The sequence below is a fragment of the Botrytis cinerea genome, chromosome 10 (genome assembly GCF_000143535.2).
Source record: "Botrytis cinerea B05.10 chromosome 10, complete sequence".
Lineage (NCBI taxonomy): Eukaryota > Fungi > Ascomycota > Leotiomycetes > Helotiales > Sclerotiniaceae > Botrytis > Botrytis cinerea.
The window spans coordinates 752,713-768,283 of NC_037319.1; the positions used below are offsets into that span (position 1 = coordinate 752,713).

General features: G+C 42.1%; 5 protein-coding genes across 5 annotated transcripts; 2 read left to right on the forward strand and 3 right to left on the reverse strand.

The window, feature by feature from the left end:
* The first annotated feature begins 21 nt into the window (after nt 1–21).
* BCIN_10g01910 (hypothetical protein) lies at nt 22–3,016 on the forward strand. Its single transcript, XM_024695476.1, has 5 exons — nt 22–375; nt 474–1,335; nt 1,391–1,876; nt 1,944–2,593; nt 2,650–3,016. The coding sequence occupies exons 1-5, from the start codon at nt 285–287 to the stop codon at nt 2,679–2,681; spliced, it is 2,121 nt and encodes a 706-aa protein (XP_024551270.1). The 5' UTR covers nt 22–284; the 3' UTR covers nt 2,682–3,016.
* Nucleotides 3,017–4,301: 1,285 nt separating this feature from the next.
* Nucleotides 4,302–6,632, reverse strand: BCIN_10g01920 (hypothetical protein). The gene is made up of 4 exons (XM_001546814.2): nt 6,067–6,632; nt 5,804–6,019; nt 4,686–5,754; nt 4,302–4,596 (listed from the first exon to the last, which is right to left on the reverse strand). The coding sequence occupies exons 1-4, from the start codon at nt 6,082–6,084 to the stop codon at nt 4,367–4,369; spliced, it is 1,533 nt and encodes a 510-aa protein (XP_001546864.1). The 5' UTR covers nt 6,085–6,632; the 3' UTR covers nt 4,302–4,366.
* Nucleotides 6,633–7,518: 886 nt separating this feature from the next.
* BCIN_10g01930 (hypothetical protein) lies at nt 7,519–8,866 on the reverse strand. Its single transcript, XM_001546813.2, has 2 exons — nt 8,605–8,866; nt 7,519–8,538 (listed from the first exon to the last, which is right to left on the reverse strand). Exons 1-2 carry the CDS (start codon nt 8,609–8,611, stop codon nt 7,844–7,846), a joined length of 702 nt encoding a protein of 233 aa, XP_001546863.1. The 5' UTR covers nt 8,612–8,866; the 3' UTR covers nt 7,519–7,843.
* Nucleotides 8,867–9,691: 825 nt separating this feature from the next.
* On the reverse strand, nt 9,692–12,435 carry BCIN_10g01940 (hypothetical protein). The gene is made up of 5 exons (XM_024695477.1): nt 11,363–12,435; nt 11,155–11,312; nt 10,891–11,096; nt 10,436–10,838; nt 9,692–10,384 (listed from the first exon to the last, which is right to left on the reverse strand). Exons 1-5 carry the CDS (start codon nt 12,037–12,039, stop codon nt 9,948–9,950), a joined length of 1,881 nt encoding a protein of 626 aa, XP_024551271.1. The 5' UTR covers nt 12,040–12,435; the 3' UTR covers nt 9,692–9,947.
* Nucleotides 12,436–12,706: 271 nt separating this feature from the next.
* Nucleotides 12,707–15,381, forward strand: BCIN_10g01950 (hypothetical protein). The gene is made up of 3 exons (XM_024695478.1): nt 12,707–13,308; nt 13,478–14,087; nt 14,144–15,381. Exons 1-3 carry the CDS (start codon nt 13,041–13,043, stop codon nt 15,234–15,236), a joined length of 1,971 nt encoding a protein of 656 aa, XP_024551272.1. The 5' UTR covers nt 12,707–13,040; the 3' UTR covers nt 15,237–15,381.
* The last annotated feature ends 190 nt before the right edge of the window (nt 15,382–15,571 follow it).

The following is a 15,571-nucleotide window of genomic DNA, read 5'->3' on the forward strand; positions in this document are numbered from 1 at the left end:
ATCTTCTCCTCTTTCCTCTCAGCAAGCACGAGATCATACCGTATTGCACAACACAAGAAAACTGCAAGGGCGATCTTATTCACCGCGATAGACTTCTTATTTGTACAAAGTCTTATACACACATCATCTCCCTTTCAAGCCCTATATAAAATCCTTATGACACCCTATGTATACTGGATAGTTAAGTCATTTTTATATATCATTCACAAAATCACTCGAACCCAACCTAATCATACACCTAACCAAACATCATCATCCTCTCAGAGAAAGCAATCATCAAAATTATGACAATAAAAACTTCAACCTCATTCACCCAAAAGGCCCTCGATTCGTTCTGGAGTGATAAGCTCTCATCTGATCAAAAAATCACTGGACGTAAGCTTGATGAGGTCTCATTAAAATGTTTTTTTTTAAAAAAAAAAATACATATATATATAAAAAACATTCATTTTTCACTAATTGACCACTTTCAGTGCCCAATGTTCTTCCTAAAAACATCTTCGAACGTCTGATCGGCGAAACCAATCTAAGAAGTACAGTGTCTGGATGTGGAATCAATACTTCATACGATGCAGCTGTGAAACAATGCGAAGCCAAGGTGGCAGCAATTGTAGCAGAATGCCAACGCAACAACACCAAATACAGTGACAATGAATTTAACCTCGATGATATGGAGTATTGTATCAGACCTCTCACAATTACGGAATCAGACACAGTGATTGGAGGAGAGCGTACAAAATTGAGGTCTTCGAAGAAGTCCATGACTACGCGGACAGTAAATACACGAACAGGAACCACGAAGCTGACTGCGACTAAAGTGCGAGAGCCTGCTTGTGCAAAGAGAATAAATGAGATTTTCGATGCCCCGCAATTCTTTACTGGTCATGAACCTCATTTACAAGATATACGACAGGGATCAGAAGGAGATTGTTGGTTCCTATCTTCTTTAGGATGTCTCGCTGTGGACGAAGCACATCCACAACTCATCAACAAACTTTGTCCGAAAAGAGCACGAAATGAGAAAATTGGAGTTTATGGATTTGTGTTCTATCGTGATGGAGAGTGGGTGTCAGAGATCGTTGACGATAAACTATACCTTACCAATCCCGATTACGATGATTGCGATGATGATAGAAGATCTGTGTGGGATCGTTCTCATGGAAGACTTGACCCGGAAGCTTCTCGCGCTGACTACAAGAAGACTTTTCAAACCGGCTCGGATGCACTGTTTTTTGGTTCTTGTGCTGATCCAAACGAAACTTGGGTACCACTAATAGAGAAGGCGTTTGCCAAAATCCATGGCGATTATGATTCAATCTGTGGGGGTTGGCCCGGGTGAGTGCCACTGCACTACAATTATTCCAGATGTATGAAACTGATCAACTGCTAGTGAGGGTGTCGAAGATCTTACCGGTGGTGTTACTACCGAATTTATTACTGCTGACATTCTTGATAAAGATTCATTCTGGACCGAAGGTCTTTTGAAAGTCGGCAAAGATTTTATTTTCAATGCCAGTACAAGAGATTATAATCATCCTGATCCAGATCAACTTGGAAGACAAGGTATCGAAGATGACCATGCTTACTCTGTTCTTCGAGCAGTTGAATATTACGGAAATCGTCTTTGCCTCGTGAAAAATCCTTGGGGTGAGACTGAATGGAATGGTCCATGGTCAGATGGATCCAAAGAATGGACACCAGAAGCACTCCATATACTCAATCATAAGTTTGGAAATGAAGGTATCTTCTGGATGCCTTACGAAGATTTTCTCAATCGATACGATGAAATATGGAGAACGAGAATCTTCCATTGTGATTGGTTCAATTGGCATGTTGCCCAACATTGGACTACTGTCAATGTACCTTGGTCCGGAGAGTGAGTGGTCCAACTATTTTATTTAGCTCCTCCTGGCCTTCCGTATATCTTCATGCTGACTCTCTAGTTACAATGAAACCTCATTTCATTTTGATATTCCAGTTCCAACCACAGCAGTGATCGTTCTCTCACAACTTGATGCTCGTTACTTTGGCGGTCTTACAGGTCAACATACTTACCACCTCTCTTTCCACCTCCATGTACCAGGTCAAAATTCCCATGTAGTTCGCGGCTACTCCAGTGGTGATCGTTCTGCTACAACTGAAATTTTCCTCGAGGCAGGTGCTTATGAAGTCTTTCTTCAAATAACCGGATATCGCGATGATACACTTCCGAAGATTGAAGATGTTGTCAGATATAATTGGCTTGATAGAAGAGATAAACTGATTCAAATTGGGTTGAAGCATGATATGGCCTATCTTAAAGGTGTGGTTCAAGAGGACATTCAGAAGAAGGATAAGAGGACATCTCTCACTACGCCAGTTACTCTTACCACGCCTTCTACATTTACACCTCCTACGACTCCACCCTCAACGCCCGCTCCTCCCATTCCCAAAGATGCAGCAGGTATGACCAAAGATTCTTGGAATGCCTCGTGTGTTGTAGGTCTCAAGATCTACACAAATCATACAATAGCATTGATTGGACTAGGAAAGGCAGCGGATGCAGTGAAGGTTGAAATTAGTCCAGATTTGGCAAAGAAGGATCATGGTATTCGTAAGCTTTTCTATATGTTTGACGATACGTTTTCGAGTAACTTACGAAAGGTCAAGATCAAGACGAAAAAGAAAACTTTTCGGATTAAGTGGAAATTCAAGGATGAGGGGTGGAGGGAAGAGATATTGTTGGGTTGTGGGAGAAAAGGATTGTGGGACGGAAAGGTAGGAGCAGAAAAGCAGAGAAAGAAAGAAAAAAGAAGGGAGAAGAGGAGAAGGACGTCGAGAGAGCCGACGGAGCAAATTGATTGAGAGGGTTAGTGCTTCTCTAGTTAAGCTGATGAGAGAATTAAACTTGCTTACGCTAGAGTTTGAGAGCTTCATCAGAAAAGAAATGACATCCAATCTTGACAGTGACCTGAAAATCCACTTTGACGAAACAGATCTGTGGCCGGCAGCAAAATTCATAACCAAGATCTCATCAACGCCAACAAGCTTACGTACTGCTGATAAGTGCTAGTGTACAAAGATTAATTGAATCTTTGACATCCAAGACTGATTTTCAAAACATGTCCACAGTATGCGCAGAGATTTTGTATTTATACCTGTTTTGATCACGTGATATTTCATCACGCTTGACCCTACCTAAGCACACACATAGAGTAGCTCATCCTCTTCTATGAAAGGGGCAGACAGATTATAATACGTCTACCACTACATGCTTATTTTATATACACACCACCTTACTAAATCTCTCCAGCAATACCACCTACTACTAACTGAGGATTTATGAGACCGGCCGTCTCGACTGGACCAGGCCGCCCAAGAAAATGTCTCCAGAATTACTAGGTAACATGATATATACTCTCAAATAGTGGAAGCCTAATGTTAAAAACTTATTCTTTGAAAGGTTTTTAAAGTATATAAAAGGCTGAGGTTTGTCGATCGTTGTTATATTATTTCATATCAATCACTTTATATTTCACACACTTCACATTCAACGATTAACACATTGTTCGCGTATACGTACCAGATTGATATCTTTTCAAATTTTACATCAATTGCACGAATTCATTTTCAAGATGCCAGAAAATACGACGCCAAAAAAGAATGCAGGATCGGGCCATAAACCCGCTTCTTCTTCTCCTCCTGGTGCTCCGAAGAAGCAGAGGGCCGGTCCAGATAACTATATTGAGCATAAAGCATCTAGAGATTCATCTCCATCAGCACCTACATCTACAGGTAGCCAAAGAAAGGATAAAAAATAGATGAAGGAAGACTATACAACAGATGACGCGTTTTATGCGGACGATGCCGATGGGGGAACAGGGGATTTGGAGTATCAATAAGGGGAAACGGGATGGGAGGGATAGATGCGGAAGGTTGGAAATGGGTACTTTCTTTGTATTGCTGGCATGGTGTTTTGTGGGCTTATAGTAGAATGGAATAACATCAAGGTTCGATATTTGGAAGTCTTTTGCGGTGCTTCGAGATATATGTATGTTGTGAACTTTGTGTGATGCTGATTCATGTTTTCTCGTCTTGTGAAATGATCGATTACTGGTTTTTGTGGGATGGGGGGAATTGGTTTCTTTTTGGGTTGTGGCGTTTGGTTGGGATTGGAATGATAAGTCTCTTGGGAAGAGTGTGAGTAAACTGGGATAGAGATGGTGCTCATGATCACAATATTTCACGTGTATATATACAGAATCAATCAATCAGAGATATATAATATAAATTACTCGTCTAAATAGATACCATTACTCCTATGCATCACGTCTAATATGGAACCCGTAATTAACAATCTCATAAACCGGTATTTCATCCATTTCTCTTACATCTTCTCCGCGGTGGGATCTAGATGTCTCAATGCACTTCCTGTTAAATAGAAACTTCCCGTGACTAAACATTCCATGGCGTGATTCTGATAGCCGATTTTGGTGGCTAGATCGATTGCAGCTGCATTATTAGGTTCAAGGAGAATGCTAGAGTTTGGAGCGAGTTTCTGCCAAGTTTGCGCGTAAGAACGCATGGCAGAGATGTCGGCGTCTGTGATTTTTGAGGCTGGGGTGGGGTGTGTTAGTATTTTCTACATGTGAAAGATTTATTGAGAAGAATTGGGATGGGAAGCTATGATAAAGATGTATACTTACTATCATCCCAATCAGTTGTGAAAATAACGTGTTTAACCTTACACCTATGCTTGTCCAACGCCTTTGCAAGACTCTCCACGACCTTCTCACCGTCCCCTCTTGCCCGATGTCCGAAAACCACTACCTTTGGATTTCCCTTCTCCTCGCAATTGAAAATTGCTTGTCTCATTCTTCTCAGTGCATACGAAAAGGGAGAGAGCGTAGCTTCTTCACACACACTCATGGCAAACCATTCTGCAGCTTTGGGGATTGTTTGGAAATGATGCGCACCATCGAGAAACCAGGAGTTCTGTCCTACTTCCAATTTGTGAAATCGACCAGGCCAGAAAAATCGGTCAAGTCCGATTGATATGTCTTCGGAGGAAAGAGGTGAGAATTTTTCGTTGTAGAGAGAGAAGAGATATGCATCTGTGAGTGCGAGGGCGAGGGAGCACTCGGATCTTTTGATTTCGTTTTTGAGTGCGTGGGCGGCGATTGGAAGACGATGATCTTCGGTTACAAAGTTCAATGCGGCGCTTTTCTCATTAGCACGTGTCTCGAGAACTTTTTCAATCTCTGGACCTTGAGGAATGGAAAATGCAGGAGCTTCGGTTTTCATGATGCCTCCTGCATGCCAAGCCAAGTCTTCGGAAGAAGGTCCGCCTGATTCAACGTATTCTGCGTGGATCTGTGCGATACCCACAGCTACTGGCTTGACGAAATTTGTAGCGTCGGTTTCTCCTCCGCAATGAGTTTCCATAATGACTACATCGACATCTTCACCCATGAAAGTATAGATAGCGACCAACAATCTCAATTGCATGAAATCCGGCATCATGGTTTCAGCAAATTTGCCGGAAAGAATTTCCCATACTTGGAAGAAGTATCTGGCGAATTTGTCTTCTGATACTGGCTTTGCGTTGATTTTGATTGGCTCACGAATGTTGGGAGAGTAGGGATTAGTGTAGAGACCAATCTTTTTCACCACACCTGTTCTAGAAGCGTAAGATGAGAGGAAAGATTTAACGAACATGCATGTGGATGCTTTGCCTTTTGTTCCCGCAATGTGGATTACGTCAAAATCTTTGTGCTATAAAGATAATCAGAAGATATTTTCAGTAGCGGGGCAGACTACTCACAGTATATCCAAGTGCATCAAGCCACTCAGTCATACCATCATTACCGGGCTTGGTTGGATTACCTGCCAGTGTACTGAGCCTGTTGTTCTTTGGCCCGGTAGAAGATTCTTCTCCATCACTACTACCACACCCTGTTCTTCTGAGTAACTGAGAGGCTCTACTACGTCTGTTAGGTTTAACACGGTCTTTTCTGCTCTCAAGTAGTGTTATAGCATTCTGATCATTGTTAGTATATCTCGTCACAGCGCTAATAGGAAACCTACTCGGTACGATCGCTCCATTTTGCGCTGATTTTTTTCTTTTTGCCACAGCTTGCGTTGGTTGCAGCAACTAAACAAAAGTAAAAAGCCAAGCAACGGAAAGAGTTGGAGGAGATGAAGTCTCTTATCTCAGACCATGACGTCGATTGGGGTCTTGTTGGGACCGGCCGCACTTTTCACATTGGCAACCAAGGCAATGTCACTGGCTAGGTCATCATTTACTATATTACACCACCATAGGCCGTGAGGATTCCATAAATGGCTGTAGATGGTCTTACAAATGGTGGGGCTCAGTGAGTTGCAAGATATATAGCTGTAAAAAACGGCAATAATAAACGCCTAGTCGTGTAGGATTGTTGGTGAAAACACAGATGTGGTCTGTTACCAGACGAGCCTGGGTTGGGGCCAAACTTCACTGCCCCATCCGAAGGCTGGCGATTCTTTTGAATTGATATTTTTAAGACTGAGCTGCGATTGAATTCATTCTTCATATCCAATAAGATAGAGGTCCACCATTCTAGAGTGTGATCCGACAGATCTCTCAGACAAGATGTATGCACGTTCCTTTCAGCCCTGTAGGGTTTCGCGAGCATACCTGAACGAGTTGTGGAGACCCTAATTTTCTAGTGGCTTGGTGAGGATTAGTAAGCAATGGAAACCAACCACCAACTCGGCCCATGCTCAAACGCAAACTTCACTTCATTTCACAACACGACGACGCAACACAGATTTATCGTCAGAACCATCGGGAAGATATATAGTCAGGACAATGCTTGGGTTGTTCTGTTTAAGTTGCATATTATGGACAACTGAGATGTTCGAGGTGCTTTAGAGCTTACCCATCAATCACATTCACCTAATCCACGAGCCCCTCTGCAGGTCAATGAATGGTAGGTAAGGTTACAATATGTAAATCATGAGCTCCATTCTATTGAGAATACACCACTAAGGTTCGTCAAAAGACTCAGCGAAGTTCATTCAGACAAGAACCTTGACAAGATTCGCTGTCCTATTGATATAGGATCTTATTTGGGAAATATTTCTTTGGCAACACTGCGACTATCATCTACGAAAACCAGTCTTACGTCTAAAGACTTCATTTCACGAACCTCCAAACAAGATATATAACCTACTACAGAGCAGATTATGGATGCAAACTTCTATCAACATAGAATTCGTTGATCAATTCCTACAAGGTCCCAGCCTGTATTGATGGAACACTCAGATTGTGTTACCAAATATACAACTTGGATCTTGTAATATGGGAAAGCAAAATGCCATCTAATCCCATATTCAGTCTTCTGTTAGACAAGAACGGAAGTTATGTGACCTCAAGAGTTGAAACGCAGCATACTGTGCACGGGGCGGAAGCACAAATGACGTTTACATGCCGGAAGGGTAAGAATGGTTTCACAGGTCATACAATACACGAAGACGTTGAGACATTTTTGACCTTGAGACATAGATATAGCACAAGATTCTGATGATCCGTAACTTTGTATCATTGATCGAGTCCTAACTAAGAAACATTTCTTACATCTCGTCATCTACATCGAACTTCGAAATGATACAGTTCCTATGTCCACTTCAGTTACGAGGATCCTAGAACGAGGATATGATGCTCAAACCAATTCTCTGGTTGAAAATCCTCCTAAACCACCACACCCTTCGAATACAGGACTGATGTCGAATATCTGGTATATCAAAACCTCCCATCGTCGTTCAAAACAAAACTATTCTGACGCTACCCCAATAAACAACCAACACATCCATTAATCTTTCATTCAGCTTCCGATTCTTCTTCTTCTTCTCGTGGTTCGAAACCTGCATAAATTATGCAGACTTGAGCCTCTGCATATGAATGCGCTCTTCTAGTTGCTTCCTCTTTATCTACACCCTGCGTCAATGCATTGTTGATTTGTGTCTCGATGATTTCCTTGGTACCCGCCCTACGCGCAAGCTCATTATACTTCAACTGATTTTGATCTAGATTTTCACCCTTATATTCCAAAGTCTCGGGACATACAACTGTAGGTATTACAGCTGATACTGGCGCTCCAGATTTGTTAACTTGCCACTTTACGTATCCCGTCGGCGTGTGCGGAGAGGCACTTGTAGGAGGGTATCGCATCACTGTCGGCTCGAAGCAACCATCATTGATCTTCAACTTAACAACCAGTCTAGGCTCGGAAGTAGTCAATAGAGATGCCCTAGCTCTCCTGGATCGAACCCCAGGTTGATGCAATTGTAAGTTGTTGAGAGGAAGGAAGTCATTAGTCCTAGGACGTTCGGTCGCTCGAGCCTGTTGGATAAGTTTTAAAACGCCTTTGGATATTTGTGCGTCGTTGGTACGAAGGTTCGCATGGAGTTGTAATTCTCTCTGAAATCGACGTTCCAAGACTTCAAGTGTGTGGCCTTCACCTATCAGCGCGTTGAATCGCTCCTCTGCAGAACGATGGATTTTTGCATAACGTGCTAGTAGAGACGTTAGTATTGTTCATATTAAATCCTTCTTTCCTCCCAATCTGGAATGTGCTTTACCATTCATTGTGTAGTAACACTATTGGTTATTGGTTGATCAGTTCAAAATAAGATAAAGTTATATAAGGAAGCTTTAACTTTAAAATAATTAATCAGACTGAGAATATCGAATAATGGAGACTGTAATTCTTGGTGGTTATCGGTATAGGTGACTGACGAACCCAAGTATCTTCTCAAATCCGCAAGAAGATAATATATCGTATCGCGGTATCTTTGTGGTATTTTTGCTCGTTCTTGTTCATTTTATGTCACTCGTTATGTCTTTGGAATTTTGAGGGAAGTCAATCACAAAAGCCGCGCGCTTTATAGGTATCTTGTAGCCGTATCTTTATCATGATTCAATAACAGAGTCTGGATTGGCGGCAAATGGCGTAAGTAAATGACTTCAATACGCTGTACCATCCATTGTTCTACTTCATTCACTTTCACTAAATGCTTGGGTTGGTTTGAATGGACTCTGATAGCAACTGAAGTCAGAGGTGGGTCTCGAATGAGAACTTGACTTTGAGTAAAGCACAAAGGGGTTTATATCTCGGGCATCGAAACTGGCACTTCAGATGATACTTTATAAAACTTTTGGGACGATTTTGGTCAGGATCTGAGATGTCAAAGAACCAATTTCGACAATTCGTAACCATTTTGGCTGGAGAGTTTCATTCCAATGGAACTTTGCCTCCATACAACCCAAAGCTTTGATGTTCTCTAAGTGATTCCTTCGTGATGAACATTCAGTGATGAACACATTCAGGGGAAAACAAAATTATGGCAAATTAAGATTCTACTTGTTATTTCTATACTTTCGATGCTGTAAGACAGTTAACGAGGTTGCCAACTTGTGGAATTTTGAGATCTGTGAATGTGAATGTGTATGTGTATGCAACTCTTGAACACTTATGAACACGAGCTTTGCAAGCATGAAGATTGGATTTTACAATAGCAAACCTCGGATATCTGCTCGGATATCTGTAACAAGGGGGCCATAGTAAGATCAGAGGACTGAAAAGCAGCATAGAATTGTCCTCGGGAGTGCAATAGGAACATATATCCTGACGTTACAACAGCAGCAGGGTAAACCAACGTTCACGGATGATTAAGTAATTTAATTGCTTAATTAATTATCTGAGAATTAATCGAGATGCTTTCATGCAACAGACCCTTTATCTCGCATACCTTCTTCTGAGCTTTAAGGCATCCTACTTGCTTTAATGGCTCCAAAATTCCTTACATACATTCCAAACAGCCAGCCTTTTTCGAATAAATCCAGAAAATTTCATTCAATTCGCAGCCCCACTAGTTATATCAAACCTAACTCCCCGTAATATTTCCTATCCATGATTCAAACTTCACATTTTATCCGCCTCCCCCCAATACCACGTATCGTCGCCCTCAATCTCATTTTCCTTCGTGGAAAATCCATTCCCTAGATACTTAAACCTATTGTCCCTTCTATCGTTCTTTCTCCTCCATTCAAAATCCTCCCACCGAGGCGCCTCCAACATATGAAAGAAATGTGCCTGACTTCCCGGATGCAGTGCCAAAACCGGACCTTCACTTTTTCCATTGCGATACCAGCTTCTGACTCCTTTATCTGTCCATACTGTTCGGGGCATAAATTGAGCTATATGTTCTGTATAGTCTTTTACTGCTGCGGGTAGAGGTCTGAAAGAGGATATTGATTGTAGTTGGCATTTCTGGATGAATTTCAGAGCGAAAGCGCCGAGTTGTTCCGTTATTATGGGAATGGCACCGTGGGCCAGTGGACCGTTGGGACCGAGGAATGCTGGACGGTGTTAGTATGTAGACAAGAAGGGAACAAGTGGGGAGAACTTACTGATATAATTTGGCATTCCAGGAACCATACATGACATGTACGCCTGACCAGGATTGTCTCTCCACAGATCTTGTAAGTTCCCCTTCTCTCCAATAATTGGGAAACGTGGAACGAAAGAGCAATTGAAACCCGTAGCACAAACGATTGCATCAACCTCTATGGTTTCACCATTTGTAAGCTTGATGCCGTCAGGTTGTATTTCTTCGATACCGGACGTGATGACATCGACGTTTGGCTGTGTTAAAGCTTTCAGATAGCCCACACCGGGTGTGACTCTTCTACAGCCGACAGGAAAATCGGGAAGTAGGGCTTCGAGGAGATGTTTGTCGTAGTTGAGGGCTTCGGCCATGTACAGAGAGATGACGCGTTTGGCTTCTATTGCTTCCGGACTGCCTCTTAAGATCTATGGTTCAGGTTAGACTCTAACTGATATGTATCCTCGACGGAAAACTTACCGTCTTGAATCTCTTGTTAGACAGGGATTCAATAGCTTTCAAAAACTTTGTGTATTTTATTGGATCTTCTCGAAACTTCTGGATTTGTTTCTCGGAAAACTTGTGCGCGGCATCTAGCTCGTACTTTTCCATGATATGGGAGACTGATTTGCTGTTGGGAGAGATCCAAGTCTTTGTCCTCACAAAATGTGAAAGCTTTTTGACTTCTATAAAGTTGTTGGAAGCTGGCCACAGTGTTTCTCTTTCACCATCGGGCGATCTTACCTGGTTGTAGGACTGGAACGATTTGAACACCAGATGCACCATTTCCAATGACAGCTACTCTCTTACCCTTGAGATCTACATCTTTCTGCCACTTTGCAGAATGAACGAGATCTCCTTTGAAAGAGTGTAGACCTTTGATATCTGGCCACTTCCAATTACTATTTCCATTAGCCGTGTTTGCATACTTCAGAAAATGGCTCAAACATACTTAAACATCCCACCAGAATTAAGCAAAAAATGACATCGATCTTCAAAAACCACACCAGTAACCTCATTTTCAATTCTCAAAACCCATTCTGCAGATCCCTCATCCCATTGCGCATGGATTATCTTATGAGACAATCTGATACGATCTTTCAACTCATACTTGCTACACACATCCTGCAAATAGCTTTGTATTTCCCCCGCGGGTGCAAAGAGCGAACTCCAATCAGGATTTGGTGTATGAGAAAATTGATAATTATGGGAAGGATCGTCGGAAGCACATCCGGGGTAACAGTTTTCAAACCATGTGCCACCAACTTCAGGATTCTTGTCATAGACTATATGTTCGATGTTTGTGCCGTGGCGTTTTAAAGCTCGAGCCATATTGATACCGCTAACTCCTGCTCCGATGCTGATGACCTTCACCGGTCGCATGGTTCCTAATGGATTTTCTTTTGCGATACCGGAAGAGGTTTCATTGTGATAGTTTTTAGATTGGGTATCTGTTTCAAGAGGCTTGGAATTAGATATGGTATGGGTTGTCAAACCTCTTCTGGAATTTCCCAGAGAGTGTTGCTTGTTGTGAAAGACACGAGTGTATTTTTTAAGTGAGGCTGTTGCATATTGAACGGGTAAATGAGTGACATGGTATTGTCGAGTAGGCATGATAAACTTGAACATATTCGATGATATAAAGAAAGATGGCATGATCTGGTGCTAGATGGTGCAAGAAAGCATGACATGAAGTATATTTTATAAACCACCAAGGAAACCGCCCTACGGCACTTTTGCTAAATTAAGCGATACACAAAAATGGACAGAATGGGGTTAGGAAAGAACCTAACTTAACATTCACACCGAAAGAAGTGAATGTACAGTCGGTCTATTGGCAACATAAAATTGAAATTAAAATGTTATCAGATAAGCGTCTGCCCTGCCCCTTTCCGAAATCCAGACGAGGTGAATAGAGGATTATTAAGAGCGTTCTCAGAAAGGCGTGTGCATGGAAAGGTCCATGCTTCGAGACATCCCCAAACCCATGGATCGGAAACTTCTGGGGAATATCTATCGCAACTCAAAAGAGACAGGACAATGCTAAATTTAACCGTTATCCATAATCAGGTGGCATAAAGTGGGCGGAAGTGAGGCGGATAGTCCACCAGGTCAGCTCGTTTAATGATGATGAGCCGAGGCATTGATCACTGTATGAACAGCTCGTAACTCCACAAACTATCTAATACGGGGGTATGTAATACAATGCGTGTTACCAGCGCTTAAAGCAAGGGAAAGTGGGATGGACTTTGGATTTTGAATCTGAAATCTGTCATTGTTTGCTTATTCCTAACATGCGGTGATAGATTATTGACATCAATGGGTTACCAGGTCGATTACTCGATTGTACGACTCCCATCCTTGGCAAAGATTACCGCCTCCAGCCTGCTTTAATCTTGTGCCACCATTCTAATAATGGGGTACGACGACTATCATCGAGATCTATCTTGAAGGTAATGTACGGCTAGATGAAAATACTTGGCGTTAGACATCATTGATCAAATCATATATATTTGGATGTATGCAAGCGGTTTGGTGACACAAGAGAATCTTTCTCTGATTGATTCAACCTCATACTGTTGACCATTCACTACCTCAACATTACTTTCCAGAGCCATAAATTGTTTACCATGGCTACAAAACTGAATCCAGGCTTGGGTTTCAACCAAGATGCACGCAACGATGTTTTGCAAAGAATGATGGGTCTTAAACTTTTTGATCTTTTTGCAGGTCTTGTCGCGAAAACTAGTCAACAAATTTCGGATACGCAGTATTTAAATTCATACAACTCATGTGGTAATAGACTGCCGGAAAATTCTGACGTTGTCGTTGTCGGTGGAGGAATCCATGCTTTGATATATGCAATTCACGCAAGGAGTTTGGAGATCCAAAATGGAAGTAAGTCTAATCTACTGCTTTTTCAACTTCATGCGCAGGATATCTAGCAGAAACTCTCGGAAGATTTTATCTCTTGGAACTTTGGCGGCAATATGAAAAAGAGTTCAAAGGGTAGAAATCATTGATCGGCCACCGTTTCTCCTTATGCATATGCTAACTCATATCACAGAGGGAAACCCCACAACCCTGACCATCTTAGAGAAGTCACCCAGCCCTACTTACAAAATTGGCGAATCAACATTAACAGTGTTTGGACTTTGGCTCAAAACTGTTGGGATCGAAACTCCGATACTTTCGAGACTCTTTGGACCAAAAGACGGCTTGGCATTTTTCTACTTTTCCTCCGAAGGTGACCCAGAGGATTACACTCAGTTTGTGGCCAACGGACCTGCTGCGGATTTTGTACCAACACTTCAAGTCGAAAGAAAGATCAGCGAATTGATGCTTACACTCTATGCGCAACGTCTCGGGATAACAGTTCTTCATGGAAGAGAAGTCATTATTGAGAAGAAATCCACTTTGATCGACGAAAATGATGGAATGTCTCTCCAAGTACGAGACTCTGAGACAATGGTGGAAGAATCTGTGGATGCAAAGCTTGTAGTTGATGCTACAGGACGATTCCATCGCTTCATTTCGAAAGAGGCGCGTATTGAGCGTGTAGAAGGGTTCAACACGAATGCGTACTGGGCGTACTTTGAACAACTAGGAGATGAGTCTGACATTCCGTTGAGACATTATGAGAGTGTCAACACAAATCATATATGTCTGCCTGAAGGGTATGTTTCAGCTTTTGAAATTGATACGAGCATCACATGCTAATCGAATCCTTTAGGTGGGCTTGGGTCATTAGACTTCCTTCGTGGGAAGGTAGCTCGATCCCTAACCTTACTGCCATGATCAACTATCTGTTAGATCTTAATGCGGCGAAATCACCAGCGGACTCCTATCCTTCAGTACCCGAGTTAGTAGCGAAATTTCAGGTCAAATTCCGCTGGGTTGTCAGTATTGGATTTGCACTTCGTTCCGATGTTGTTTACCCAGAGAACCTTTCCAGCTTTGGAAGCAGCGAGGCAGAGCAGAAGTTCAATTGGATTGTTTCTAGATACCAGAAAGTCACTCAACTGATGAAAAGACACAAACTTATCGAGAATCTCTACGGCCCAGGAACTACATGGTTCCTACGCAAGAACATGGCATTTCGTGCCCCACGAGTTACTGGAAGCAATTGGCTGGCTATTGGCGATGCAACGGGATTTACCAATCCACTATACTCCCCCGGCATCAACGCGAACATGAGCACTAGTATTTATGCCGCTGAAATGACGAAGAACTATCTCTCAGGGAAGGATTCATCCATTAAGAAAGATCTATTCCAGAAGTACGAAGAATTTTGCAAAGACCGTGTTCCCAACAATCAACGCATGAACGTCTTCAACTATGTGTGTATGCGATCTCCGCAAACCGGACCGATGGGACCTATCTGGCAGTATTTATGCGGAACTGGAAACGAAAAGTTTCAGAACGCCAAGAAATTGAACCTGCAAAATGTACATGAGTTTCTCACAACTTGGGATTGGGGTTCCAACAAAGAGGAATATATTACTTTCAGCAAGCTGGTTATTGAGATGTTGGATGGACCTCCCCATGTTAAGCTATCCCAGAAAACTATTGATGAGGTCAAGAAACTTTCTGCTGAGCATTTGCAAAGAGCCATGGCCAGTGGCAAGTACAAGGGGAGATGGGCGGGATTATTGCGCTGGTACGATGATGATCTCAACTTTGTAGCGGACAAGGTAGACAGAGATGTATTGGCTAGAAGGTGTGTGACATGTGGGGAATGGAAAATGTTGAGACCGGATTGTAGGAAATGTGTGTACTGTGGTTGGGAACATAGCGTTGAGGAAAGTACGAAGGTTCTGTATTGAAGTGGTGGATACTCAAGCTGATTCGACTGGATGAATGTAAATAGAGGCGAAGCAGAGGAATATTCATGGTTTGGTAGTATCGGGACTCCTATTGAGGTTAATCTCATGTAATTTGTCATTCAAAGCAATTAATTAATGAACAACATGTTTGATTCCAACAATGGCGTGATATTAATGGAACATATCCCGTCATGAGATTAGCCTGGAATAAGGGAGTGGAAGAAAGAATGAATGGTCTAGATAGTTTGAACTTAATCGAGAACTCATTAGAATATGTTTTATGTATTCCTTCATTTCTGAAGACAATGTAGAGTATAAATGAGAAATGGTTCATT